This window comes from Eumetopias jubatus, unplaced genomic scaffold (assembly GCF_037043125.1).
Source record: "Eumetopias jubatus isolate StellerSeaLion01/CBP00866 unplaced genomic scaffold, mEumJub1_p1.0 scaffold_15, whole genome shotgun sequence".
Lineage (NCBI taxonomy): Eukaryota > Metazoa > Chordata > Mammalia > Carnivora > Otariidae > Eumetopias > Eumetopias jubatus.
The window spans coordinates 93,725,634-93,753,276 of record NW_028274821.1 but is presented as its reverse complement, the minus strand read 5'-3'; the positions used below and the strand labels follow the sequence as shown (position 1 = coordinate 93,753,276).

General features: G+C 63.5%; 1 protein-coding gene across 1 annotated transcript in view; it reads left to right on the top strand.

Moving 5' to 3' along the window:
* Positions 1-27,146, top strand: part of CCDC187 (coiled-coil domain containing 187) — a 34,040-nt gene extending 6,894 nt beyond the window's left edge. Inside the window, exons 4-24 of the mRNA XM_088018836.1 lie at positions 359-1,512; positions 1,765-1,859; positions 3,476-4,050; positions 4,454-4,541; positions 7,583-7,698; positions 12,260-12,324; positions 12,572-12,685; positions 13,710-13,837; positions 13,958-14,049; positions 16,361-16,446; positions 17,029-17,219; positions 18,157-18,244; positions 18,357-18,506; positions 19,465-19,611; positions 20,482-20,618; positions 23,340-23,503; positions 23,865-23,998; positions 24,334-24,443; positions 24,981-25,057; positions 25,378-25,597; positions 25,790-27,146. Coding sequence (XP_087874962.1) covers positions 359-1,512; positions 1,765-1,859; positions 3,476-4,050; positions 4,454-4,541; positions 7,583-7,698; positions 12,260-12,324; positions 12,572-12,685; positions 13,710-13,837; positions 13,958-14,049; positions 16,361-16,446; positions 17,029-17,219; positions 18,157-18,244; positions 18,357-18,506; positions 19,465-19,611; positions 20,482-20,618; positions 23,340-23,503; positions 23,865-23,998; positions 24,334-24,443; positions 24,981-25,057; positions 25,378-25,597; positions 25,790-27,146 — 5,288 coding nt within the window. The remainder of the gene's footprint in view (positions 1-358; positions 1,513-1,764; positions 1,860-3,475; positions 4,051-4,453; positions 4,542-7,582; positions 7,699-12,259; positions 12,325-12,571; positions 12,686-13,709; positions 13,838-13,957; positions 14,050-16,360; positions 16,447-17,028; positions 17,220-18,156; positions 18,245-18,356; positions 18,507-19,464; positions 19,612-20,481; positions 20,619-23,339; positions 23,504-23,864; positions 23,999-24,333; positions 24,444-24,980; positions 25,058-25,377; positions 25,598-25,789) is intronic.
* Positions 27,147-27,643: the final 497 nt, after the last annotated feature.

Sequence of the window (27,643 nt, the reverse complement as noted above, 5' to 3'; positions counted from 1 at the left end):
GAAAGGTTTTCTGCCCCTGAGAGACATGTTTTAGGCTCCTGGGAGGCAGGGCACAGCCACCTAGGCTTTCCCATGGTAGGGAATGCAGGATGGGAGCGGCAGGGGCTCCTCTAGGAGACACAGGTCAACCCCCAGTCGTGCTGTTTTCACCAAGTCTAGAGTGGGTGGCTCTGTGCCAGGTCGAGTCACCCATATGTGGCACCTGCACCCAGAGGTGCAGTGTCCAAGTCCATGATGCATGTAAGGGCCAAGGGGCGAGCTCCCTGGAGCAGGGCTGAGGGTGCCTGGGGCAGGGAGCTGGCTCTGCTCCTCCTGGGCCCTTATGGCTCCTGACACCTGCGACCACCTGTCTCTGCAGGAGATAGCAAGAGAGTTGGAGCTGCCGAGAGCTCCCCTGTCTGCCCCCGGATGCCCAGTCCAGCCTCTGTCCAAGGTGACCTGCAGCTGTCTGCCAACGCACCCAACCTGGCTTCCTGCGATCAGCCTATGACCATCCAAAACGCTATGGCCATCCTTAGAGACCTCCGCCAGCAAATCCAGGCCGGGCTGGAGCTGGCCCGGCACCGCCACCCCAGGGGAGGGCCAGAGCTGGGGCGGTCAAAGCCATGGCTGCAGGACCTGGCGGGGAGGAGGCAGTGGGGCCCCTGGAGCACCCCAGACGTGCGGGGCTCCTTCTCCAAGAGTCCTCAAGCAGGGATGGAGGGGAGGCACTCCTCCTTAGAGAGGCCTGGCAGCTTCCCCACTGGGCATCGCTGGAGCACCCTGGCTGGGTGGGAGTCCTATCCCCAGCAGACTGGAGCGGCCCCAGGACGGAACCCCTCCTTCCAGAGGCCCGGGAGCCCCCCTGAGAGGCTGACCTCCTTGCCTCAGCGGCCCTGGAGTGCCTCGGCCGGGCAGGCTTCCAGGTCCCAGCAGACTGGAGCGGCCCCAGGACGGAACCCCTCCTTCCAGAGGCCCGGGAGCCCCCCTGAGAGGCTGACCTCCTTGCCTCAGCGGCCCTGGAGTGCCTCGGCCGGGCAGGCCTCCAGGCCCCAGCGGACCTGGGCCACTTACGAAGACTGGGAGAGCCCCGCCCGAAGACCCTGGAGCCCTTCTGCCCAGAGGTCCCGGAGTGCCTCCTCCACGCAGGGCACTGGCACCCCATGCAAGGGCAGAGGCTCCCTCCTGCCGCCCTCCGGAGTGGAGCACGGCTGGCTGAGGCCCGCCAGGGGCGCCCCTGGGAAGGAGGACGAGGTGCGGGTGCCGCCACCCTGCCCGAAGCCCCGGGGTGCCCTGGGCCACCCCTACAGCACCGAGGTGCTGCGGGAGTTCATGCGCCAGAAGACGTTGGCGCGGCAGCGGCAGGCCCTGGAGGAGAAGGCCTCGGCCGTGCGGGCGCTCGAGCTGAGGAACCAGAGGCTGCAGGAAGTCTACAGGAAGCAACGGGAGGCCGTCCTCGGCAAAGCCGTCCCTGTGGTCTCCCAGACGACCCCCGGCATTGTGACCTTTTTCCCGCACTGTGCGCCATCCAAGGTAGGTGCTGGGTTCGGGTGAGGACGCGGTGCCGGCCAGCTCAGCCCCTGAGCTCCCGGCAGCCCCAAATGCCTGCCTCCCCGGGGCTGGTGGAGGAGGGAGCCACTGCCTCTGCCCCAGCCCTAGAGAGGGGACCCCCATGGGGTCCAGCCTGAGCCCCTCTAGAGGGCAGGGCTAGTCCTGGGGCTAAGAGACTGGTCTCGGGGTCTTCCGGTTGGGACGGGGATCTCACTGTACTCTCCTCTGCTTTAGGGCCTGGAAGCTCCCGGGAGCCTGGGGTCGCCTGTGCTGGAGTGGAGCAAGGTGACCTCCGGCATGGTGCTGGGGGACCAGGAGGCCCGGGGCAGGTGGGTAGGCAGGCGGGGGGCTGCCGCTGCTGGGTGGGGCTCCCTCTGCCCAGAGCGGGTGATCATGGGGGGTGCCGCTTCCCACAGCACATTTACAGTGCACGATGCGGGGGCATCGGGCCATCCCCCCCTCTGCTCACAGAACATTTCAGCACCCCAAAGCAAACCCCATACCCGTCAGCAGCTCCCCAGCAGCCCGCCTGCGTTCTGCCTCCACAGAGGCATCTGTGGGGACCGTTCCTATGAGCGGAGTCCCACAGATGTGGTCGTTGGGGTCTGGTTTCTTCCTTGGGGCGTGTTCTCCGGGTTCACCCCTGCTGTAGCGCCTGTCAGGCTCTCCTTCCTTCTTCACGGCCAAATAGGACTCCACCGGATGACACTCCACACACTGTGTCCATTGGCTGGCTGGTGGACACTTGGGCCACCTCCCGCCTTGGGCTGCAGTGAATGAATGGTTTGAATACCCATCTTGTGTTATGGACGTGGGAGTGGATTCACCGGGCGCCTCTATAGGGGAAGGCTGCGTCTCACTTTCGGGGAGCCGTCCGGTGGTTTTCCTCACCGGCTGCGTCGTTTTGCATCCCTCCCTCAGCAACGGAGGAGGGTGCCAGCCTCTCTGCGCTCTGCCTACCCTCCTTTTCTGTTTTGTTCTCTCTTGTTTTTGTTGTTTTCACGATTTTTTTTTTTTTTTGAAGATTGTATTTGTTTATTTGACCGAGAGAGACAGAGAGCGCACAAGCAGGGGGCAGGGGCAGGCAGAGGAAGAAACAGACTCCCCACCGAGCAGGGAGCCCGACGCGGGGCTCGATCCCAGGACCCTGGGACCATGACCCGAGCCGAAGGCAGACGCTTCACGACTGAGCCACCCAGGCGCCCCTCTCCCTCCACATTTTAAAGGCATCGTAGGGGAATACACATAACATGGATTTACCATCTTCACTGCTTTTAAGTGCCAGTCCGTGCGTTCACACTGCTGTGCTCCGTCCCCTCTGTCCGTCCCCAGCACATGGACACCTTCCCGCACTGGACTCTGTCCTGTCAAACCCCCTTCCCGTACCCCCGCCCCCACTCCGCTCCCCACGTGTGTGGGTCCCACTCCGCTCGGGCCTCCTGGGAGTCGATCGTCGGGGATTGGTCCCTCACTGCCAGGTTCATCCACGTTGTAGCTGGTGTCAGGATTCCTTCCTTTTTATGGAAAAGTGGTGTTTTTGTTGTTGTTGAGTTGTAGGTGTTCCTCATACGTCTGGGCGTCGACCCTTATGAGATCCGGGCTTTGCCATCATCTCCCCCCTCCTGGAGGCCACCTTCTCACTCTGTTGACTGTGTCCTTCCAGGCACACAACTTGTGCATTTTGAAACACTTTGGTTGAGCTCTTTTTTTCTCTTGTCGCCCTGGCTCTTGGTGTTAAACCCCAGATCTCGGTCTTTCTCAGGCCGTGTGTGGCCCCTGTTGTATAGAGGCCCGTACCCACCCCTCCGGCCAGAGACAGTCACTGCAAATGGACACACTCCTTCACAGAAGCTGCGCTAGGCTCATCCCTGCACACACGTATTTTGAACACGCAGCAGAGGATGCATGCGCCGGACCTGACTCCCTCTGCCTTCTCTCCCTGCAGCTTCTGCTTGTGTTTGAACAGAGCCTTGAATCACACTGAGACTCTAGAGATGGACGGCCCCCAGGACGGCTGGGATGGTGCCCCCATGCTGATATCTGCCCGCTCCTCCCCGGGCCCCCTGAAGCTCCAGGACCTGACCACCCGCCCCCCGCGCCCAGGCATGTGCATCTACCTGGACCCCGAGGAGAGCGAGCGCCTGGTTACACCAGGGCCCCTGCACTTCCGCTACAAGCAGGCTCGGCTACAGGCGCTGGAGACCATGGCCAACGTCCTGAAGCAACGGATTGACATCCTCACGGCCAAGCTGCACAGGTCGGAGGCACCGGACACTCTCGGGGACCCGGTCTCAGACCTGTCACTCTCACGTCGCAGCACTGTGTCCACAGCCCCAGTCTGCTCTGGAGCCCTGGTGCCCAACAGGAGCGGAGGGGCCCCCTGGGACTGGGCAGACATGCCGGCCGGGACACTTGTCCCTCCCACCTGCTTCCTGGATGGCAGGACTCTGCCGTGGAGCCCCGACTGGGAGCGGCGACAGAGCGTGAGCCCAAGAGGCCACTACGACAGCAAGCCCCGAGGTAGGGCTGGGGTCCGGGCTGCGAGTGACCACCAGCCCCGCCAGTGGCCAAGGGGACCCCGCTTTCTCCCTGCACCTCGGCTTCTTCTCCCTAAAGGGGACATAACGAGGACAATACCACAACAGGTGTCTGGGCCGCCTGAGGGGACGTCGGTGGCAGTCCTGGCAGAGCCTGGTCATGCGCTAAATCTTCCATCAGCTACAGACCTTGTCAGCACCCTGGCCCCAGCGGGGGGAGGGGTGAGGCCTGGCCCTGAGGCCCTTCCAAAGAGGGGCAAGAAAGTGGACACGGCCCACCAGGCCCCTCCTGCCGTGGGGGCTGGGGGTGCCCCTCCCTCCGCCCCCACCCCCACCCGCCAGGGGTTCCTCCCCTCCTGCCAACTCCTGGGGTCCATCTCTCCAAGGTTTCATTGAGGACGGGCGTTTGGAGCTGGATAACAGGCTGGCAAGAAACACGGCTTCCTTGCAAGCCCTCGGCCCCTTCATCGGGAGGTGAGCCTGCGCGCCCCCCCGCGCCCCCCCGCGCCCCCCCGCGCCTCGGCCAAGCCACGAGCCAGCGGCAGTGCACAGCTGGTGCACAGGGGTCTGGGTGCAACCGGGCTGCTGGAGGGTGACACAGCTGCTGACCTGACCGCGAGAAGCCCCCAGACTTGGGTCAGGGCCTGCTGGCTCAGGCGCTGGCCACACGGTGGCTCAGAGACTCCACTCCGGCTGGGCCGTGGGCAGTGGGCTCCTGACCCAAGGTCCCCACTGATGGGGGCACAGTCCCCGAATGCCCCCTTCCGCACGCTCCTCTGCATTGTCTCCCGGCCCCAGGCGGACACTGTCGGCCACACTTGTCTGTGTGATCGGCGGGTCCCCTCCCCCCCAGGTCCTGTGTCCCGCGTCTAAGTGCTCAGGACCACCCACCCACAGACCCTGCACCTTCTCATGGCTCTCGGCCCCAGCAAGGCCTGAGGCCTTCAGGGGCCCCTTCGTGCAGGCCCTGAGTCCAGTTGGTGGAACAGAATAATGGCTGCCAGCAGGGGGCAGCATTGGGCTGGACTGCTGGTTCTCCGCCGCCTGTGTCCCCGACCCGGAGGAGTGGTCTGGGAGGGGAGAGGCCCCAGAGGTTGACGGGTTCCCCGGGGCTCCAGGCAGACACCCCACATCTGCGCGTCCCCCTGCTGGACTGTGTCCACAGCCCCAGTCTGCTCTGGAGCCCTGGTGCCCAACGCAGCAGGGGATGCATGCGCACCCCTCACAGACCCAGCCGCCCACACCGCCGGGCATTCCCACACCCAGGCGCTGCGTCCTCCCAGCGCCCCCGGCTCTGACCAGGCTGTGCAGAGTGCTGTCCTGGACGACCCAGCAGCCTTGCTGTGCAGGGATCAGCACCCAGGGACTTTGCAGGCCCCTCTGCGTCCAGAAAAGCTGCCTGGCCTGTCCCTTCCAAAAGAGCAGTTGCTGCTCCCAGGTCACAGCTCTGTGCCCCCTCGTCCAGCTTGTGGCCCTCCCTCCACTGCCCCAAGCTGGTGCCCCCCAAGTTCTCCAGACCCAGGGCCTGGCCCGTCTTGCTGCCTCTCAGGCCAGTTTCTGAGTTGGGGTGGGGCCGTGCCCCACACTGTCCATTCCCTGCTGGCACCGTGGGGCTCCGTCTGGTTGGGGACCCAGCCTGTCCCCAGCACGGCACGGTGAGGATGCCGGCTCCACCCTCCAAGGGCCCAGCATCTGGGGAAGGAAGGGGAGGGGAGGGCACGCCCCCGCAGGGTGCCTGTCCCCACCCGCAGGCCCTCTGCACCTCGGGCAGTGCCATCAGCACTCTGTGAGATGTGTTCTCATTCCCATTTTACAGATAGGAACACTGAGGCTCAGAGAAGCACAGTGACATGTCAGGATCACATAGCTCGTGGGAGGTTCTTCCTCCCTGCGCATTCCCTAGTCCGGTACTCTCAGACTATGCCCTGAGAACTCGTTAGACATGCAGAGTCCCCGGCCCACCCCGGCCCCCCTGCACCCGGTGCGTGAGGCCAGTCCTTGGGATCTTTTGAGAACCACTGCACTGGGAAGTCTAGGCCTGAGGTCCACAGGGCCTGCGGGCCCCTGCTTGTCCGCGGACAAAGCTGGATGGGCAGCCAGCCATGCTCATCCTTCACGCAAGGGGGCAGCAGTCCTGCTCACATGGCAGAGTCAAGTCGCGTCCACAGAGGCAGAGGCTGAGTGGCCTGCAAAGCCCACGTGTTTGCCGTGTGTCCCTTTATGGGATGTGTTTGCCGACCCTGGCTTATTGAACGATGGCTGTGCGGGCATTCCCTTCAAGGAGAGCCGCCGAGTGCCCCTGCAGCGACCTGGTCTCTCCTGTCCCCTGATGGTCGCGCACTCCGGCAGCAGCCCCCGCCCCATCCCGGGGTCTACCTGGATTCAGCCCCTAGCCCGTCCACTGCCTCACCAGGGCTGCTCCCTCTTTCCAGGACCCTCTTTCCAGCCGTCTCCCCAGCAAGGCCAGGGGCTGCAGGGTGGGGACCGGGCAGTCACATAGCAGGTGCTCCGCAAACACTTGGGGCGGCTGGAGGAGGGCCATGCCCGCCCCCCCGTCAGTCTCCACGGCCCACGGGTGTGTCCTTAGTCACTCGGGCAGTCCTGAGTCGCTGTGCGCCAGGGGGACAAACGTGACGTGAGGCAGAACTGTGTGCACCGCAGACACAGGCGCCCTGTTCACACAGTCGTTTCCCGGGCGGGGCTCTCCCGGCCTACTGCTGTCTCCAGAAAGGCCCAACCTGACGCCTTCCTCCCAATCCTGCCCGTGACATGTGCTGGCCAGCCTCAGGGCAAGGGGTTAGAGTGGCCTGAGCGGGGACAGGCCTCCGAGTCCAGCCGGCCGGCTGTGACCCCTGCGTCCTCGGGCACCCGGCCGGCTCAGGCTCCATCTGTGGGACGGGGCAGTGTTTTGGGCCATGAGCAGGTGGTGGTGAGGGTTAGGGCTGGTGTGTCCACCCCTCTCCGTTCTGGGCCTGGTGGACAGTGCCCCTTAGCAGATGGTAGAGGGAACGACAGAGATGAAGAATGTGCTCTGTGCCCCTCATTCCCAGAGTGGCTGTTTTCCCCCAAAGGGCCTGGCATGGGAGCAGACCCAGAGCAGGCCCAGGCTTCCAGGCAAAGGGCATTCTTGTCAGCGCAGTGCCCAGCAGTGGTGGTGGAAGCCAAGGCTCAGCTGTCTGAGCTCCTGAGGGCTGCTGGTCCCTGGGGTACCAGTGCGGAGCCCCCTGCTGCCACTCACAGATGACGCCCCCCCAAGCTGGGGGACACTGCTGGTGTCGGCATCCATGGGTGCCACCTGCTCACTGCTGCCCTCCTGGTCCTCTGGTCACAGGCCCATCCCCCTTAGGCCTCTGGTCCTTGGCTTCAGCCTGGGACCTTGTGGGTCTGAGAGCTGTGTGTTCAGGCCGAGGGAAGCTGGGTTACCTCCCCCCACCCCCCGCCAGCCCTGCAGCTGCCTCGTACCACATGGATGTTCCTGCCCGACTCTGCTCACGTGTGTGTTTGTGTGCCCCTAGCTCACTCGGAGTGCCAGCCATGTTGGACCCCACCTGCGGCTCCCTGCAGCTGGAGGAGATGCCGTCGGCCAGAGGGGCGGCGGGCTTGGTCACACCCTGGACCGCGCGAGGCTGCGGTAAGGGCGAGCCTACGGACAGGCCCTGGGCTGGCTGGTCGGGTGGCCGGGGAGGTCCGCTGGGGACCCCCTCCACTGCCTGATGCTCCCGTGTGGTCCTACGGGTTTAGAGAGATCCTTTTCTATGTGGAGAGTGTCCACGCGTCAGTATTAAAGTTTTTTGGAGGCTTTTGGGACCCAGTTGCTGGCTATGTGCTCTTGCCACGCCTCTGTTGTGACTGATACTTGGTCCAGGGGGGCCGTTGACGGCCCTGCTCCCGGACCTCTTCCTCGAGCACCCGCCGGCCCAGGCTTCTGCCTTTCCTTTTGCTTCTGAAGGGTTTTGTCCTGGGTTTCAGATGAGGAGACTCACCCAGGACCACAGGGCTGGTGCAGAGTGGGGGGTGCAGGGGTGCGTGGGGCGGTGCCCTGCCTGGTGCGCCAAGGGGATGGTGGACTGTGGGGTGCTCCACTCAGGGAGGGGCAGCCGGAGGGGCCTGGCACAGTGGCTGGGGATGTGTGTAGAAGGCGGCCCACTGGGGGTGGGGGGTCTGTGCCATCTTCATCCCACGGCCAGTCTCTCCCACCTCCCCTGCCTCATGCTCTGGGGGACTCTCCAGCCTGTGGTGGGGGCTGCTGGGGAGCCTCACACCTGGCCCCGCGTCACCCTGTCTCCCGAGGCACCAGGAGCCTTAGCAGCCAGCCTGCTAATTAATTTATTTGCTCCTCTCTCTGCTCTTCCAACTTGTACCCACTGAGCACCTGCTGTGCCTGGTGCCCGAGATCAGGCCCAGCCCTGGAGGCACCTGCTTTTAGTGGGGGAGGCATCAGAAGATGCTCAAGGCAGGGCACACAGCATGTCAGGTTCCGAGCGATAAGTGACAAGGATACGTGACCAGCTTCCGGGTAGGGGTTTCCACCGTGTTTCCAAGTCCCAGAGAGTGCGGCCCAGAGAGGGGCAGCAGGAGGCCGAGGGGCACCCAGGGATGAGCCGGGACTAGGGCTTGGACGCAGGTGCCAGCACTCTGTCCACCCCTGCTGCTCTTCTGGAAGGCTGGCTGAGCCAGGGGATGGCTGGCCGCTGTGAGGGTCAAGGGTGAATCCTAGCCACCTGGAGGTGCCTGCCTCCTGGCCAGGATCCTGCAAAGGGGGTCAGGCTCTGGCCTTCCCTCCAGAGTGGGCAGCCCTCTCTTTAGTCCTCAGCCCCATTTACCATGCCTGCAGGGCCGAGCAGCCAGAGTGGCTCCTTGCTCTTGGGAGGGACGTCCACGGTGGGGGCCCCGGTACCAGAGGCCCCCCGAGAGGCTCCAGCAGGAACGAGCACTGCTGTCGCTGCAGTGAGGTTGGAGTGAGGACCCCGGAGGCACTGGCTTCAGTGGCTTCAGGGAACAGTGGAGATGGCGCCCCCATCCATCACCTCCACACCTGGGGTCCTGGCTTCCAGGAACCTGGGCACAGATTTATGTTCCCGAAAGCTGGGAAGAACACAGGTGGCCCTCGCCTCTCGACCGTCAAGTGGGGTGACGTGAAGCTCGGAGTTGAGGCAGAAGGCACGCGTCCCTGCCACTGCGGGGCTCTCAACTTTTAGTGCTGCTGTTAGCAGTGCCCTCTCCCTCCGGCCCTCCTGGGACGCCCGGCACACCTGCGCTCCCTGTGCGGTGTCTGCCCACGTGGGGGGGTCAGCATCTGCGGGGGGCAGGCGGCCCTACCTGGAGCCCACGGGGAGGGGTGTGAGAGCGGAGCTAGGGCAGAGAAGGGGAGCCTCTCCACATCCCAAGGGGAAAACCATCAGGCACTGGTTGGAAGGACAAAACACCTGCATTGTGGACTCCCACAACCAGGGGTGAGCTTCCCCACGGACTCATTCCGGGGAGCGGCGGTCAGTGGGTCCCCTGGGCTCCAGGGCAAGGACAGGCCCTCCTGCAGAGCTGCCCCTCCCCGCAGGCCCCTCTCAGCTGGGCGAGGGGCTGGGCCGAGTTAGAGGGGGCACCATGCCACCTGCTGTGGGGCTTCGGGGTCCCTAGGCCTCCCACCCACACTGGCCATGCCTTCCAGAGAAAGGAGACAGGGCAGAGCTGTCCCAGTCCCCTGCCCCGTGCCACATCCACGAACGGCCCTCCGGGAGCCTCGGAGTCTGGTCTGGGAGGAGCTGTTGGCCAGGGGCCCTGGTAGCTTCCACAGGCTGAACCTGAGCCTTCTGGAGAAACCTGCCCCTCTCCCTGGCTCGGCCTCCAGGCTGCCTCTCCAGGAGGTGGGAAGCAGGATGGACGACGGGGTGGAGGCTCACCCCAGCTTCTTGGTCCCTCCCGCGTCCCTCCTTACACTGTCTGTGGGACAGGGCCTATGTCTGTGCCGAAATCCTCTGGCAGGATCTCTTTACCCTGAGGCTGCAGGCAGCCCCCAGGACTCATTTGAAATCTGAGCTGCCCCCGCCTACAGTGGCTGAGAGCAGGATCTCAGGTAGCCAGAGACCAAGCAACGAGCACACCCAGTGTGCGTGTGCCGGGCTTGCATCCGACACCTCCTCCAGGAAGCCTCCCAGATAACACGGGCTGGGCCGGGTCCTGCCGCTCACCCGGTCATAGCTTGCTCTGCGGGCCGTGAGCACCTGAGGGTCTGGCTCTCCCTGCAGTTCCAGCCGCGGCCCGCCACGTGTGTGTGCCTGGGAAATGTTTGCCAAGAGTGTGAGTGAGCCAGCCACGCGATCCAGGGGAAGCCGGGCCGTTCTGCTCCGGAGGAGAAGCACTCCTGAGCGTCCTGAGTGCCGGGGCCAGGCACTGTGTGCCCACGTGGGTCTCACTGGTCTCAGCGACTTGGGGGAGGTCCCATCCTCATGCCCCTGCTTATGGAGGAGCCTGGTGTTCAAAGAGGCACCATCACCTCGAGCCAATCGGTGGCAGAACAGGGGTTTGGACCCAGTTTTTCCTGCTGGGGGCAGTGTTGTCCAGTAGACAAACGTCTAGACCAGCATCACCCAATAGTACTTATTTTCGAGACCACGTTGTCCGGTGGAACCTTCTGGAAGGAGGGGAATGTTCTAGATTCTGGGCTATCCAGTATGGTAGTCATCAGCCACATGGCTGTCTAGCCAGGGAATGGGGCCGGCAGGACCGAGGGGGGTGTGTTAGGTTTAGTTCCTTTTCATTTAATGTCAGTGGTACGTGTGGTGGCCGGCGGTCGGGCCAGACGGGGAGACTTTAGCTCCGGGGAGGGGGGCGCTCCCACCCAGGGCGCGGTGTCCTGTCAGCTCCTTCCGGCTTCAGGCCCTGATTCCCCGAGCTCAAGCCTCACAACTGAGAACACGCTTGTCGTGACAGGCCCGCCTCGGGGACAGCTCGGAGCTCAGGGCCATGGAGCCCGTGTCTCCATGGTGACCGTCTGGGGTACTGACATGTGGGGCCAGAGATAACAAGGAACACCCCTCCCCCAGCCTTCGAGCCTCCCGGGTGCCCGCAGGACGGTCCGCGGGCGCTCGGGCTGGCGGGGCCGGGGGGGTCCTGGGCATTTTCTCTGGCTCCAGCTTCTTTCCGTGGCCACAAAACAAAAGCAGAGGAGGATGTTTCCTTCTCGAGGGAACTTCAGCTCAGAAGAGACGCTTCAAGCCGTTCTCCGCAGTGGGTCTCCATTCCCCGTGGAGGCCAGCAGGACGGAAGGGCTGCCCCACGCTCAGCACACGTCAGGTGGCCGGAGCCCCTGCTTCTCCCCCGGCCTTCGTGCTTCAGAGTTTTCTCAGTGCCATGGAAATGCCCGGGGGCTGGTTTCGCTGAGGTCCACAGCCGCTCCCGCTGGGGCCATGGAAAGCTGGGCTGCTCTGCTCTGGATGAGGAGCACTGTCCGGGGGACGGCATTCTCCCTGCACACTGACCAGCCACGACGGTCATCCAAGAGCCACCGGGAGGCACCAGCCCTGGGAGGGAGCCCACACACCCTCCTCTGCCCACCCCCACCAGGACCAGGCCCAGAAGATGGGAGGTGGGCCAAGGAGGGTGCAGCCGGCCACCCCTCCGACCATGGGGCCGCCCCTCGAGGCAGCCACAGAGGGGCCCAGAGCACCAATGGTGTGCAGAGCCTGAGCTGGCCCCTCCACTGCCCTGGGGGACTCCCTGACCCGGGTGGGGAGGCTGAGGTTTCTGTGCTCATTCTCTGGAGCAACCCCAGAAATCCCAGGGACGCCTGGGGACCCTCCCAGCTGTGACCCTGAGTCCGCAGCAGCAGCTGCCCTCCGTCCGTCCCACACGTGCTTGGGCTTCTCACCGCCGGGGGTGGGGGGGGCGTGGGCACCTCGTTTCCCGGCCGAGGCTCTGAAGGGCTAGTGATTTGTTCCAGGTCACCCAGGGAGGTCTGTCTGCTTGGCTCCCGCTGTCTCTGCAGACTCGGGCATCGCTCCCAGGGGAGTGTGGCCGAGGGTCAGGCGGCAGAACCCTGAGCTGAGGTGGAGCAGTCCCAGCAGCCGGCTGCCTCCCCCTGCCGTAGGCTGCACCCATCCGCCCTCCCTGGATGCTGTGCTGGGAGTTGGGCGCCTGCCCTCCTGCAGGACGAGGGCTGAGGCTGCTCAGCTGCCCCTTCTCCGTGGCTCCCACAGGTCAGCGCTCCGGGCACCTTGCCAACGTCCCCCGGAAGTCCCCAAGCTTTCTCAAGTCCCTGCAGGTGTGTCCTGCCCCCATCTATCGGGCTGATGACAGCTGTGTCCCCGGTAGGCCTGCCTGGCTGGGGTGAGCGGGGAGCAGCCCTCGCCCCCGGAGGCTGAGCGGAGAGGCCTGAGTGGGGGGCTTTTGGGTCATCCCTCCGAGAAGTGGGGCACCACCTGCCCTCTGGGGATTAGGGCTTTTGGGGAGCCATGGGGCAGCCGGGTGGGGCCCCCCCAGGAATCCTGAGGCTTGGGCCCTCCCTGCAGCTGGACCAGGAGAAGCAGGAGCAGGTGCTGACCCTTCTGCGGCAGCGGGCAGAGCTGGAGGTCTGGGAGACGCAGAAGGCCCTGGACCAGCTGGTCTTCAAGCATCAACTGGAGGTCAGCCGGCCCGGCCCGAAGGCCTGAGGGCTCTTCCCAGGCATGCCCCACTCCTGGCCAAGGGGCAGTGCCACCCCGCCTGCCCACCCGAGCCTGGGGCCCTCCCGGGTGGCTCTCTGGCTGCATGGGGGCCACCTGCCTTTGTGGAAGGTCAAGTTGGGGAGGTTGCAGAGGACACAGTGCCACCTGAAACGTGGGCCCTGCCGGAGGCCGGAAGAAGACAGCATGGCTGTCTGAGCTCAGGCCAGCTCAGTGGACTACACACAGATGCTCAGTTTAAAGCAGAAGCAGGACGTTTTGGCCCACTACTAACCTGGGGGCACCTGGCTGAGGGGACAGATGACCGCCTGAGCCTGTGTCCTGGGTGTGTTGGCATCTGAGTCTGGGGCCCTCTGTTGGAGCTCATGAGCTGATGTGTGCAGGGCACTCAACAGCCCCGGCAGGTCTGCCAGGAGGGGCAGGGGCCCCACATCTCCAAACCCCCTCTGCCCAGCCCCCTGCACTCGCTGTTCTGTGGGGTACAGATGGCACCTAGACCGGCGGCCGGCATCTGGGATCTGGTTGGATGTGATCAACCTTCTCTGTGTCTTTGGTTGGGGGACTGTTGGGATGTACTCACAGTACCTTTGGGGAGCCATTCCCAGGACGGTACCCCAGCCTGGGGGAGCATGTGCACACACAGGTACACGCATGCGCCTGTGTGTGCGAGCACCGTGCACACCCGCCCCGGGTTCCAGCTCTCTCCTTCCCCTCCTTGTTCCCAGCATCACGCCTGCTCGGTGCTTGCGGCTGCTGCAGCTGGGGTGCAGGGCTGTGGTTCCCGCCATCTGATCCCCCAACTCTGGGGTGCTCCAGCCCTGGCCTTGCTCTGTGTCTGCTTGGCACCTGCTGCCCTCCCCCACGCTACCACGTCCAACCCGGTCTAGGGGGCAGGGGGGCCTGTGAGCCCCACGTGGAGGAATGGACAAAGGACGCCTCTGAGGTTGGGGCCCCCACAACACAGCCCACCTTCCTCTTCTTGCAGCATCTGATGGAGAAACACTCCACCCAGGCCAGGCCAGAACCGGCTTCGGCTTCAGCTTCGGAGCGGCCACCGGTGTGTGGAGTCCTGGAGCCGACAACCTCTCCGGACACCGTGACCACCAGACCCAGGTGGGGCCACAGGGGGCCGGCCACGGCCTCCCAACATAGCCACGGGCAGGCCGGCCGTCTCGGACAGGCGCGGGCAGCTGGTGCTGCTGGGGCTGTGTCTCCAGCACTCTCCCCCCGCAGATCACACTCAGCCCTGGGCAGAGACGCGGCCACACCCTCCCAAGGTCCCCAGGAAGGACAGCAGAGTCAGGGGGACAAGTCAGCTTCTGCAGGTGAGAATCCTCAAAACCACGCACACGGCAGGCATTCGACCCCGCGCCTGGGGCAGGCAGCGGGGCCCGGCTTTCAGCCACATGCCTCCCCTCCTCCTGCGGACAGGCTTTCCCGGTGCTTCTCCTTCCCTTTCCTGGGCTTTGTGCTCTTGCCGTCGACATCTACCTTAGACGTTTCAGACACTCCACGAGTCTCCTTTACTGTTGGAAACACTCTGTCCCCTCTGAAGGTGTCTGCACACCCCCATTTCCCATGCTCAATCTCGTTGGTGTAGACCCGATTCTGTCTCTGGCTTCAGTGTCCTTCTGCCTGAAGGACCCCTCCGTTAGAATTTCTGGTGGTGCCGGTGACACATTCTCTGAGTTTTGTAAAGCCTAAGGACGAACCCATTTCGTCTTTGTTTTTGAAATATCCTTTGCTGAAAATAGAACTCCAGGTGGATGTTTTTCCTTCTGGTTGATGCGCTGCCCGGTCTTCTGGCTTGCCCTGTTTACGAGAAACCTGGGGTCAGGCTCACTCTTCTCCCAGGCAGGAGGTGCTTTTTATCTCTGGCTGCTTTTCCCACTTTCTCTTCGTTACTGCTTTGGAGCTATGGGATATGACAGGTTTTGGCGTAGCTTCTCTTTCTGTCTCTTGTGCTTGGGGTGATGTTGTGAACTTTGCACCTGCGGGTGTATCATATTCGTCGTGGTGGGGAATGTCCGGCCACCGTGTCTCCTGTGTCCTCACCTCACCTCCACTCACCTGGATGTTTTGCCACCTTTGGTTCTGTCTGTGTGTTTGTTTGTTTCTTTTTTTCTTCCGTGTTTCCTTTTGGAGAGTTCCTACTGCCGTGCCTTCAAGTTCATCACTCCTTTCCTCTGTGGTGTCGGATCTGTCACTAATCCCACTCAGCATTTTTTCTTTTCAAGCATTTGGGTTTTCATCTCAAAACGTTCCATTTGGACACTTTTTTATATCATCCCTGATTCTGCTTAACTTATTAAACATAGGGAATATAGTTATAAACGTTTTAAAGTCCTTCTCTGGCTCATTCTGCTATCTGGGTCGGTTTTCCTGATTGATTACTCTCATTGTAGGTCATGCTTTCTTGCTTCTTCGCATGCCTGCTGGACACTTTGAATTTTACCTTGTTAGGTGCTATATTTATGTGCTCCCACAAAGTTGTGAGCTTTGTCCTGGAACACAGTTACTTGGATGCAGCTGGATCCTTCCAGGTGTTGCTTTGATAATTGCCAGGTGGCTATGAAGCAGGGCTCAGTCTGGGACCAAGGCAGGACCTTCTGTGGACTCTGCCCTAAGACCCGTGATCATGAGGTTTTCCAGCCTGGCTAGTGGAGACAGGTGCAACTCTGGGCCTTCTGCTCCTTCCCGATGCTTCTCTCCCCAGCATGGGTAGCTTCCTCATATGGTTCCCACAGAAGGCTTGTGGGGGACCCTCTAAATCTCCAGGTTCTCCCTGGGTGGCTCTCTCCTTTCTGATTCTTCTTCAATGAGTTTTAGCTGCCTGGGTCTCTCTAGACTCCCAGCTCCATCTCCTCTTCGAGGGGTCTGCAAGGCTCTGCCTCAGTTTCCCCTCCCTGCACTGCAGCCTAGAAAACATTCTCCAGGCAGTAAGCTGTGACAAGCAGGGGTCTCACCTATGTTCTGTCTCTCAGGGATCACTGTGCTATGTTGCCTGATGACCAGTGCCTGGAAAATTGTTCTTTCATACGTGTGTGTGAACATTTATATATGTATGTGTATATATACATGTCATTTTTTTGTTTTGTTGCATTTTAAAGTTATTTTTAGTGGGACAGTAAATCCACAATCCAATCCCTTTTACTCTCTTGGTGGGAAGCACAAGTCCTCAAATGGACTTTTTAAAACTATAGAGTTCTTTTTCCATCCCACCCAGCACTGAAGAACCGCCGGCAGTGGTCAGTGGTAAGACAGCTGCTCATGCCCAGAATGTGGGCTCTGCTGTCACCCCACCTGCTTGGTGCTAGACCTCAGAGGGGTCACTCTCTGTCTCGGGGCCGCAGTCTCTCCTTCTGTGGAAGTGAAGAAGCAGAACTAAGTCATCCCCAAGGCCCCTCTACCCTGGGTCTTGTCCTTTGTATGATCAGTGGGTTCACACACAACCTTGCATGGGGACAAAGGAGATGGTGCAATTCCCCTGGTGTGGCCTTGTGAAGACGTGGTGTGAAGCTGTGCATGTGGGGGGTATTAAACTACCCCAGACATCCCACCTTTGAGAGGCCCTCCTGGAGAAAAGGCCCCTGGAACCCCCACATGACCCAACCACCAACTGCTTTCTGTCCTCAGAGCCCCGGCAGGAAGTGAGACCAGACCAAGCTCCCTCCCAGCTGCCCCTGGCCAGGCTCTACCCTCGGGTCAACCCCACCCACCAGGTACAGGGAGAGGTCTCCTGGGGAGGGGCGTCCAGGGGAGGCACTGGCAGCATGTTTTAGACCCAAATCCTCCAGTTGACTGCCTGGGCCATCAGGTGCTGAGTGCTGAGGCCCACATCTCCTAGAGCCTGCACCCAGGGCGTCTCTGCTGCAGATTCTGGGCTGGCGGAGGCACTCCTTGCCACAGGCATCACCCACCCTTCCCACTGACATCTGCCCAAGCCCCTTCCTCATGCCTGGGGCGGTAGGTGAGAGCAGGCATTTCAACAAAGTTCTTCAGGCAGGCTGGCCCCCACCTTTCAGGCTGCACATTTCAGGGCACGCCGCCCAGTCTTTCCCCAACCCTCTTGGGCACAAACAAGTGCTCAGCCTGGATCAGGGCTGGGCAGGAGACCAAGACAAGCAGGACCCCGCCCTGCCCTTGGGAGCTCACAGTCAGGAGGGGGGTACTCCGCCTCAGGAAAGGAGAGGCGGGGCAGTCCAGGAGGGCTCCTTGGAGGCGGCGGCCACCCCTGGGCTGGGCACTGCTCCCGCCCAACGAGGCTGGTCCCGGAGTGGCCTGCTCGATGTACCCCGCCCCAGCGGAGCCTGGCGGGGCCCTGGAGCGCCGACGCCGCCGGAGCCCCGGGCCACTTCACGCTCCAGATGCTGGAGCTGAGCCTCCGGGAGGAGGAGCTGCACGCCCAGCACCAGACTGCGCTGCTGCGCCTGCGCGAGAAAGCACTGGAGGAGAAGATGTGCGCCGAGCTGGCCTGGTTGGAGCAGCAGCGAGCGTGAGCGCACGCGCGGTTCCGCCCCCGCCCAGGCCCCGCCTCTCGGCCCCGCCCCTGTTCGGGCCCCGCCCCCGAGCCCCGGGCCGGACCGCGTTGCGGGGAACCGACTGTACCGATCCCAGTAGTGATGGGTATTTGCGGGAAGTTAGCTAAGGCAGTGAAGCTCCAAGAACAAATACGTACTTACTGAAACCACCCGCAGTGCCGCCTCTCCCGGGGAAGCCCTGCCTGTTTAGCACTCCTGTTGAGGGAGACTCGCTTACGGCGGCGGACCAGCATTGGGAGTTGACCCAAGTGCTGTTCTGTAGCCTGACTTTCACCCTGGATCAGGAAAAGCTTCCCGCGCGCCCCTGCCCAACGCCACAAGTCGCAGGGTGCCCCACGCGGGCTGGCCGCCCAGCTCCTGTAGCCGGCCCGGGCTGGGCCTTCCAGCCGCCTCCCGCTCTGCGTCCTTACACTGAACAGGCGGAGAGACTCCCCTTAAAGTAAATGCCTGCGAGCCGGCTGGCTGTGTCCGTGACATGCATTTTGATGCACTGATTTTTGATGCATGGAGAGCTTCCTGATGGTCCCTCATTGGCTTCCAAAAAGTATACCCCAGAGAAGGTCCTCCCCGACAGTTGGCGAGCATACCAGGCTGTGCGTGTGCGGTTCCATGGTGCCCCCCGCCAAAGGACCCTCTGGGTAGGCTGAGGCTCCAGGGTGCAAGGCGCTGCCCTCCCTCAGTCTGTCAGGCCCGAAAGTGGTCATGAAGAGTAGGTGGGAAGAGTGACGGCCTGGGCCAGGCCCCCAGGCCCCCAGGGTTCGCCCAGCCTGTCCTGGCTGTGGGCGGGGGCCATCCCAGGTCCACCTGGCTGGCGGGGGCTGGCTGTGTCTGCAGTTTTCCACACCCACCTGTGGATGCCAGGTGAGCAGTGGGTCCTGCCTCCTCCCTCAGGTGTCTGGGCAGCAAGGAGAGCCCCACGGTGCTGGTAGACTTGGTGGAGAGGCAGCTGCAGGCCCTCAGTAGCCTTGAGCAGGAGCAGGTAAGGGCCAGCTCAGCCCCGAGGGGTGGGCAGGTGACCGGCACCGAGTTGGTCCTGCCACCCTCCCAGCTGGTGTTTGAGCGTTCTGCACCACACCGTGATAATTCCCTAGCCGTCACCACCCTCCCAGGGGGCTCAGGACCCCGTGGTACAAGGGGAGCGTCCAGTGGCGAGAGGGGGCAGTGTGGCCTGGATGCTGTGTGGCCCTGCTGTCCTGCCCCCTGTGGCCTCCTGGAGCCTCGCCAACGGGAGAATGACAGCAGTGTCTGCTGCGGGGGCTGCAGGGGCATCCGCGCGGCCGGCACTGGCCAGGGGCTGTGCACGACCACAGGGGCTCACCAGCTGCTCCGAGCCCAGTGTCCAGGGGCCGCTGTGTGGTGGGACCCATGTTAGCCCCCTTCATGCAGATGAAGAAACTGAGGCTCAGTGTAGGGGGCTTGCCTTGTTCAGGGACCCGCAGAGGGGCAGTGAGGGGTGGGGCTGGGTTGACAGAAACCCTCCCCTGAGACGGTCTGTATGGGCCAAGGAGGTGGGGTGGGGGATGTGGGGATTCCAGGCAGAGGGGCCAACAGGAGCAGACCCAGGCAGAAAAATGGGGTGACATCATGGCCATAAGCTGTGAAGGGGGCTGAGAAGGGGCTCCACTTATCACAAGGCAATGAGGTGGTGAACCGGGTGGTCTGAGCCCCTGACCCCTGGGGCTTGAGCAGGGGGCCCAGCTCTGCCCAGCCTTGGTTTCCTCTTCTGACCTATAAAGGCTGCCGCCTCCCGGGGTGGGTGTGCAAAGACCCGAGCATGTGCTCCGGGCAAGGTGGCTCTGCCGAGGGGTGTGCCTTCAGAGACAAAGCAGGGACCAGAGGATACCTGTGGACAGTTTAATAAAGGGACGAGTCCAGGGGGTGGGGGCAGTGCCCAGAGCCTGGAGAGAAGGAGGGCTGAGTGGGGGAGGGCAGAGGTGCAGCCAGCTTGCCCCGACCCAGCCCTGGGGGCCCAGGGAACAACACCCTACCTTCCCTCCCGCCTCCTGCTAAGCATCCTGTTGGCCAAACCCACGGGGGGCGAACTTGCTGGAGCAGGATGAGAAGGGCACCTGGAGGGGCTCAGGGAAGGCCCCGCAGGAGCCGGGCTGCCCCCCAGACACCTGTTTTTCCCACTCATCACGTGGGTCTCTCTTTGTGCGGGGTTGGGGGTTTTGCTGATGCCTCCTCTGTCTGGTTCAGAGAGAAATCCGATGCCTGCGGAACACTCACCTGTTCTCCCACAAGGAGAGGATGCTGCTCCTACAGCATCAGAGGGACATCCTCTGCCTGCGGACGGCCGTGGCACACCTGCAGCAGGAGCTCAAGGCCTGGACCAGGCCGCCTCAGGTGGGCAAGCTCCCCGGGCTGGAGGCTTGTCACCTGTCCCCTGGCTGCTCCGTGGGACAGGGCAGGACCCCTGTCAATATGCCTGCGACCCAGAGCGGGGAGGGCCTGGGGAGAGGTGCAGCAGGAGGGCAGGAGGGGCAGCTACCTCCTGCGGGGACCAAGGAGGTTTCCTGGATACTGCAGCCCTTGTCAGGCTCTGGAGGGGGAGCCAGACCCCCCATGGTAGGGGAAGCCACTCCTCCAGGCCCAGGGGTGGAGGTGAGAGGCCCGGTGGAGGGGGGCGTTAGGCTAGAGCTGGGGATGGGGCAGGGCTGGTGGCGGCCGAGGCAAGAAGGAAGGGTGGCCTGGGCTCCTAGGGGGGCTGCCCCTTGGGGAGCCCCAAGCAGCAGGGGTGTCCTTGCTCCAAATCCCCGTCCCCACCAGCTGTCCCATGGACGGACGACGCTGTGTGGACACGGAGTGGGGCAGCCGTCCCCAGCCTGCACCTCTCCTCTTTTGAGATGGGATGTTGATGGCCTCACCTGGCGGGGTGAGGATGGAATGAACTGGGTTCTGTGGGTTAGCAGTCATACTGCGGGATGAGCAGCCGGGTGGTGTGCGCCCTGCCCCAGGCCGACCTGCAGGACAGGTGACCCGGGGCAGCCTCAGGCAGGGAATCCCTAGCCCTGGGCCTTATGTCTGCACCTGTCTGGGGTGATTAGCAGAGGACACAGGGCTGCTGGGAGGTTAGAACCACCCGTTTGAGCTGGTGAGAACACCTGCTTCAGCACCACACACCGGGCAACCAGCGGCCTCGCCACATGAAGCCTGCCCCCTGCTTTGCCTGAGAGACAGGTGTATGTCACACGGCTCCCTTGTGCTGTTTCTCAGAGGTCTGGCCCCGAAGTCAAGCCTGCTCAGACGGAGGGGCCGGCACAGGGCTCCTCACGCCCCTCGACACCACATGGGCCTGGCAGCCCCACCAGCCCCAACCCCTGGAGAAGCCCTGAGAGCCCAGGCGCCCAACAGTGAGTTGCCACCGGCAGTCCTGGCCCCATGCTCACCATTAAAAGCCTTTCCTGTGCTGAGTGGCCCCTGTGCTCATGGCTGCCGGGCCCTGTACCTCTCAGCCCTGCTGAGGGGAGGGCGGCCCTGGGGACCCCGAGGGGGCCCTGCTCCAGCTGGCAGCCCATGGGGATGTGGGCAGAGGCCAGAGCAGCCCTGGCCCGGCGGGAGGAACGCAGCGCTGGCTCGTTCCTAGCCAGGCTGCTGGCTACGGCGTGGCCCTGGGGTGCCCTCTCTTCCCGAGCCTGCTTCCTCATCTGTGAAACAGAGACAGGGCTGCCACCATCCCCGGGCTATGCGGGGAGCAGCGAGACAAAGCAAGTAGATGGGCCTTGCTCGGGGGCAGTGTGGCCCCCCTCAGCTACCAGGAGCCCCTCCGAGGCCGGCGTGGGGCTGTCCGGCCTGCTGAGGCGGCTGAGCCTTCTCTCACAGGATGGCCACGTGGCCGCTGGCTTCGTTTTGCAGCAAAAGGGCCTCCCCTGGCCGACGAGGGGGGCCCTGCCCAGGCTGAGTCACCGAGGGGGCGGCAGAGGTGTCCGATGCCAGGTGCCACCTGACCCAGAGCCCTGCTGTGGGGGAGAGCAAGCTACTTTTCCCATCAAGAGTGTCCTCCATCCCTACACTGGGAATGCCTCCTTCCCTTCTGTCTTTTTTTTTTTAATATTTTATTTATTTATTTGACATGGAGAGAGAGACAGAGTGAGCACAAGCAGGGCGAGTGGCAGGCAGAGGCAGAGGGAGAAGCAGGCTCCCCACAGAGAAGGGGGAGCCCGATGCGGGACTCGATCCCGGGACTCCGGGATCATGACCTGAGCCGAAGGCAGTGGCTTAACCAACTGAGCCACCCAGGCGCCCTCCTTCCCTTCTGTCTTAAATAAAATGACCCCAGGGCTGTCGGCCCACCAGCCAGACTAATCACAGCAATCTGGGGGTGAGGACGCAGGAGGCAGCCCTCACGCCGGGAGGGGCTCACCGCCCTGCCCCCCGCCAGGAGCGGCCTTCACAGGGACCCCTGCCTGCCTGTGGGAGCCCTGGTGCCTCCGGCAGCCCTCTTCCCGCGTGGAGGGACCCTTTGCAGGCCACCACCGCACAAGGGGGTCATAGTCCACTCAGCTGCCCAGCCATGAGCCCCACTTGGCTTCCCTGTGAGAGCCCATCTCAAATAAATCTCAGCATGGACTGATCTACCCTTCACGTTGCTATGGATTGCCAGGCCTGGGGATCTCTGAAGAGGCTTCCAGGCTGACTGTACCCTCCCGGTACCCCGTACCCGGGAGCTCATTGGGAAGGCTGTGTGGGCGGGGCCGAGAGCGCAGGCGGGGGGGGCGGGGGGGGCAGGCCTGGGCCCCCGTGGGAGCCAGCCATCCTCCTAGGGGGCAAGGCCCCCTTTGCTTTTCTCATCACACCAGTGAGGCAATAGTCACTGTTGTAGAGTTAGGGAACAGAGAAGCTGGGTACAAAGAAGGAAAAATTTCAGATTTTTTTATAACCACTCCCTCCCTCACTGAGAGAGATGTTTGACTTTTTGCTGGAGGTCACGCCACGCAGAGAACAGAGGTACTTCATTCTTTTGCTCAGGCAAGGGGAGCTCAGCAGAGCTCTGAGTGGGTCAGGGCCCAGGTGCATCCTTGAGTTAGTGCCCGTGGGCCACTCCCTGCACTCAGTGCCCCCCCAGGGCTCCTGGCCTGAGACCCTGGGTGTGGGGAGGGGGTGGGAGGGACGATGAACCTTTTAAAGGGCAAGGGGGCTCCAATTCCGGGTTATTTAGCCTGTCCAGCTCCCGAGGCAGCGCTGAGGGGTGGGTGATGGGCTCAGGTGCAGCAGCCCCCTTGCTCCGTCCTCTGCGTCCTTGCTCCTGGGGCCAGGCAGGGGCCTGCGTCTGGGACACCCCGGTGTGGCCAGCTGCCTCCCAGGCCTTGCCCCAGAGAAGTCAGAGCTCCAGCCCCTGAGTTGTCTCCTCCTTCAAAAAAGGCTCAAGATTACAGGCACTAAAGATGGCCCTACGACCCCACTCCCTGTTCACACTCCCGATGCCGTGTGGCCCCACTCGGGGGAGACGCTCGGGGCCGCCCTTGGCGGGGGGGCAGCCTGAGATGCCCAGCTGTAGCGAACAGTAGCAAGGCAAGCCAGAGAGTGGCGGCCGTGTCCCAGCAGGTCCCCACCACACTGACCGTCAGTCCCAGGGTCAGGAGGCCCGGCAGCCTTCCCCCCCCCAACTGCCTCCTTGAGGCTGTGATGATGGGGGAGGGGGTTCCTGATGCCGGTCCATGTGCCCAGAGCATGGCAGTGGGTCTGGGCGTGTGGCGTCCAGGCCTCCGACCTGCTGGGCCATCCCAGAGCTCAGGTCGGCCCAGTGGCCGGTCTCCATGCAGAAATCTTGACAGAACACCCTGTGCTGGGGGACAGACACCTCCCTCCTGCCATGCCCCAGCCCTGTGCCTGTGCCCTGTCAGCCCCCAACAATGGCCCCATCTGGGGGCAATGGCCCCCACTTGGGAAGGTGCCTGGTGGCAGGGCCCAGGCCCTGTTTTCCCTCACCTGCACGCACGCTGCCCACTCAGCCACCGTCCATGCCCTGGACGCATGCTGTCCCACTTGGGGAGTGTCCTGGTCAGGGCTCGTCACCCGGGGAGGGCACAGCCCGGACAGACGGTCACAGGCCCTCTGCACTCACTGCCTTGCAGCCTTCCCACCGGGCAGGAGGACGGGACCCTGCCCCAGGCCCCTTCAGCCACGGATAGTCCCCGGCCGCCTCCAAGGCCAGTGTGCAGAGAGGACACGCCTGTGGCCGGCGGCTGGCCTGACGCTGGGGGCCGGCTGGCGGAGAGCCAGAGCCCTGTGAGCCAAGGTAACCCGGCAAGGCAGCCGAGGACCGACGGTCATTCTGTCAGTGGGCCCTGGCCACTTGGGGCAGCACCGGGTTGAGGTCAGAAAGACCTGCATCCTGGCGAGCCTCCCCCGAGCTGTGTGACCGGGCCATCCCCCTCCTCTCCCTCCATGTCTGGGTGCAGTGGGCCTGTCCAGGCAGCGTGGGTGGGCCGGCGAGGGGTGCTCCTGCCTGTCTTCAGTCTCCCGCTCTCTATATGGGGGGCCAGTTCAGGTGGTGGGCCCGTTCCCCGAGGCTGACTGTTTCACATGGCTTCAGAATTCCTGGACACCGTGCCATCCACATCCTGCCCATCCATGCTCACGGTCCCTTTGCCTCACAGGAGACCCCCAGCCCAACCCCCACCCCTTTTCCTCGGAGGAGAAGACCCGGCCTCTGATGGCAAGCCATACACAGAAACTCCAGGACCGACACTCCCTGGGCGGAGGGGGTCCCTGCAGCCCCCCGGAAGCCAGCGTGAGTCGAGGCTTGGCCCTGCACCCTCTGCAGGCAGAGTGGAGGCCTGGCCTTGCTTTGTTGGGCTCTACCATGTGGCTTTGGATGGGGGTGTCACCCTGTCCACCAGATGAGGGTATGGATGGGATGGGGCCTGTTTGGGCCTTCCCAGGTGGATTTGTCCGTTGAGGGGTCTTTGGAGTCCACGGGGGGAGGGTAATCTGGTAAGTGGGGGTCTCCAGGGCCATCTTTAAGGGGATGGTCTTTGTTCCTTACTGGAGTCATGGGAGCACAGGGGCTTTATCCACGGACCGACGCCACACCCCGGCTGTGGTCTTCCAACACATTTCCAGCAGGTGGCTGAAAGCAGCATGAGCCCAGCAGGGTCGGAATTGGGGCTGGATTTTGCCAACAGCCCCAGGGAGGAGCCCCAGCAGATGGAAAGCTGGCCGTCAGGGGAGCAGAGGTGTGAGGTTTGGAGGGCTGCCTGGGCCGGCGGGACCCTTGGGCAGGGGGCAGGGCCCTGGGGCATGGAGATGCCTGTCCTCTCCTGGAGAGATCCTCACTCCCTCCTGGCACCCCTCGTCCTGGCCTGGGCCCCCTGTGCACCCCCAGCCCTCCTCATGCCCTCCTGAGGCTGACTCCCTCTGTGGAAACAAAGACGTCACCTGGTGAATTGGCCCAAGACCCAGTAGTGGGGGGCAGCAGGCGGGGCCCTTCCAGGGCCTCTGAGCCTCCGAGCCTCTCACATGGCAACACCCCCAGAGACCTGATCCAGCAGGGACTGAGGCCAGAGCCCCTAAACACAGGGCCCCTTGCCCCCACCCGGGGAGTCCTGTGCTCTGACGGCCCCTCCCTAGTGGGGCAGATGCCTGGCAGGCCGGTTGTGAAGCTTATGAGGTAGTTGAAGGCCCTGCAGAGGCCCTGAGCTGTGGTGAGGAGGCTGGGGGGATGGGGCCCTCTCCGGGGAGCCCCCGGAATATCCCCACAAACATGCCTGCAGGATAGAGACCTGTTGGCAAGAGGACACCTGTGACCCCTTCTCTCGGCCGGAAGCTGCCCCGCTGACCACTGCTCCAGGTGATCCCCCCCCAAAGGCCCCGCCTTGCACAAGGAACAGCAAATTCTCACTTAAGGGTCATCCAAGACCAGCTCCTCAGTCAGGGCCAGCCTCTCCGTCTTCGCGGGCAGCGGCAGCTCTGAGGCTGGACATGCCCAGACGTGATTCCCTTCCGGGTGGTGCTGGGTGTAGTCGGGGGCTCAGCCACGCTGCCCGCCTGTCTGGTTTTGGGCCCCTGGCTTAGGGACCGTGGGGTGTGGGCTGCCGCTTGGCCCTGCGCCGCCGGGGTGACAGAGTGTGAGGACTGTGGGCCTCACCCCCAAACCCCCTCTGTCTGCAGCTCCCGCGCCACCCAGCCCGCGTGCGGGCAGCCCCCTGGAGCTGAGCCCCGAGTCTGAGTCTGAGTCCTCTCCCCGGAGCTGCTTGGGGTCCTGTGCCTCCTCTGTGAGCGGGCCGTCCTGCCACTCTCTTCAGGAGTTTCAGAAGGTGTCTGCCACTCTGGTCCAGCTTTCCCTGTCAGACTGGGAAGCTGGGGACCCCCCCGACGCAGACCCTGGCTGGTCTGGGGAGTTCTTTCCTCAGGACTCCTGGGGGCTCCACCGCGGCGGGGGGCAGGTGGCCCGGGAGAGGGTGGAGGGCAGCGGGGCCGGTCCCCGGCGCGGCTCCCCGACGGACGCAGGAGGCCCAGAGCCAGGCGGAGGCCCCCAGCAGGCGGGCTGGCTGCCGCCTCTCCCGGATGCCCCCTCTTGGAGGTCAGGGTCAGAGCTGTCAGAGGCGTCCAGCGAGCTCTGGGACGAGGAGAACCTGCTGGAGCCAGACACTGGTGCTGAGCCAGCCTCGGGGCGCTCCTCCCCTGCGGGAGGCTCATCCCACCTGGAAAGTGGTGGGGCGCCCTGCTCTGCACCTCCTTCCTTGGGCCTTGGGGAGGGGCAGGAAGCTTCTGGAACCAGCGGGAGCCTGATCAGTGGATTAAATACAGGAAGAGCCAAACAGGCGTCCCCGGAGGCTGCCTGCATGGCACTCCCATCCAAAGCCTCTTCCTCCAGTGACTTAGACCTGCCCCTTTCCTCTCCCTCGGGGTCCTTGGCATCTGAAGCGGTGGATTTTGGTGAAGGAGGAGACACTGGGCCTCTGCAGGCCTCAGATGGCTGCCCAGAGGGGGCCGGGGACGCTGACCTGAGACTATCCAATGACGGGAAACCCCAACAGTCCTGGTCTGAGCCTGAAGTCCCCGTGAACCTGCGGGGTCCTCCTAGGGACCCTGGCGGTCTGGTAGCCCGGATACCCAAGGGCTGGGCGCCTGGGCGTAGGGAGAGGGGAGACGCCCCTGACTCCCCTGCCCCAGAGGAAGCCTGGTCCACCCTGGCCAGTGGGGTCTTGCCTGAGATCCTGTCTCCCGTGGATGACGTGCTGTCCTACGGCAGTGCCGACCTTCCACCCTCCACCCACAGGGATGCCAGCCTCCCTCCTCTGCCTCCCACCCTCCCAGCAGAGAGGGAGGCCAACGCCACCAGCCTCCACTCAGAAGACTTCCCTCCCCCACCTGAAGATGCCATGTCTCCCAGGGGCTCGCTGGGCTCCCCCGGGGAGGATGCCTCCATCAAAACTGGGGAGTTGCCCTCCTTGTCTGAGGAGGGCCTGCCTGAGCCGCTGTCCCCAGGGCCCCAGGAATCAGGGCTCTGCCTGGAGGTGGGCGGACAGGGTGGAAGCCTTAGGGACAAATTGGGTGAATCATGTTGTGATGGGGGAGCCCAGGCTGTGGGCAGCCAGTGGTCTGAGCCAGCTGGCTGGCTAGGGTCCCCCTTGTGGGGGGGGGCAGGTGATGCCACAGGGGGGCTCCCAAGGCTGCCAGTGCAGGCCCCAAGCCCATCCAGAGTGGCCTCTGAGGCCGGGGAGGGTCTGTCAGTGTTGTTGGCGGCTGGAGGTACAGCGCTGTCTGGCACCGGGCAGGGCGACCCAGCTCCTGCTTTGGGCGCAGGCCGCTGGGTGGACGCACCCGGCATGGAGAGAGCCGAGATGGTGGATTTGGTCTCCAGCCAGCTCACCAGAAGGATCCTGTGCGACTCACTGGCTGTGCTCTCAGAGATGGCCCAGCCGGCGGCCCACTGATGGAGGACCTGGCGTGTCCCCGAGGCTGACCCGGCGTGTCCCTGAGGCTGATGGGACTCCTGAGGAGACAGTGCAGGACCCGCGGTGACACACAGACCCCTGTGACGTTGCTGTGTCTTGTACCTGCGTGTGCCGGCACATGCGGGAAGCTCCGGAAGCCTGGACCCCTGAGGGCAGAGCCGCCATTCAGAATAGCCACCTGCCGCTGGTCGTGAGGGTGGTCACCTGACGGTAGGCCGAGGACCAGGCGCTGGCATGACATCAAGTGCAGTGGGCTCTGCATTCTTCTGGATGCTGGGTCCATTGCTTCCAGTGGGCACCTGAAAGGGTCCCTGTTCCACAGAGTTCAAGAGGCAGGAAAGTGAAAGTTTGTGCAGGGAGTGTCCGGAGGCTGGCTGGCCCAGGGCAGATGTGGAAGTCACGGATTTTAGAGAGAACAGTCTAGAGGAGCTGGGAGGGGAGCAGCTCCCAGGCTGAACGGGGCGCCAGGCCGCAAG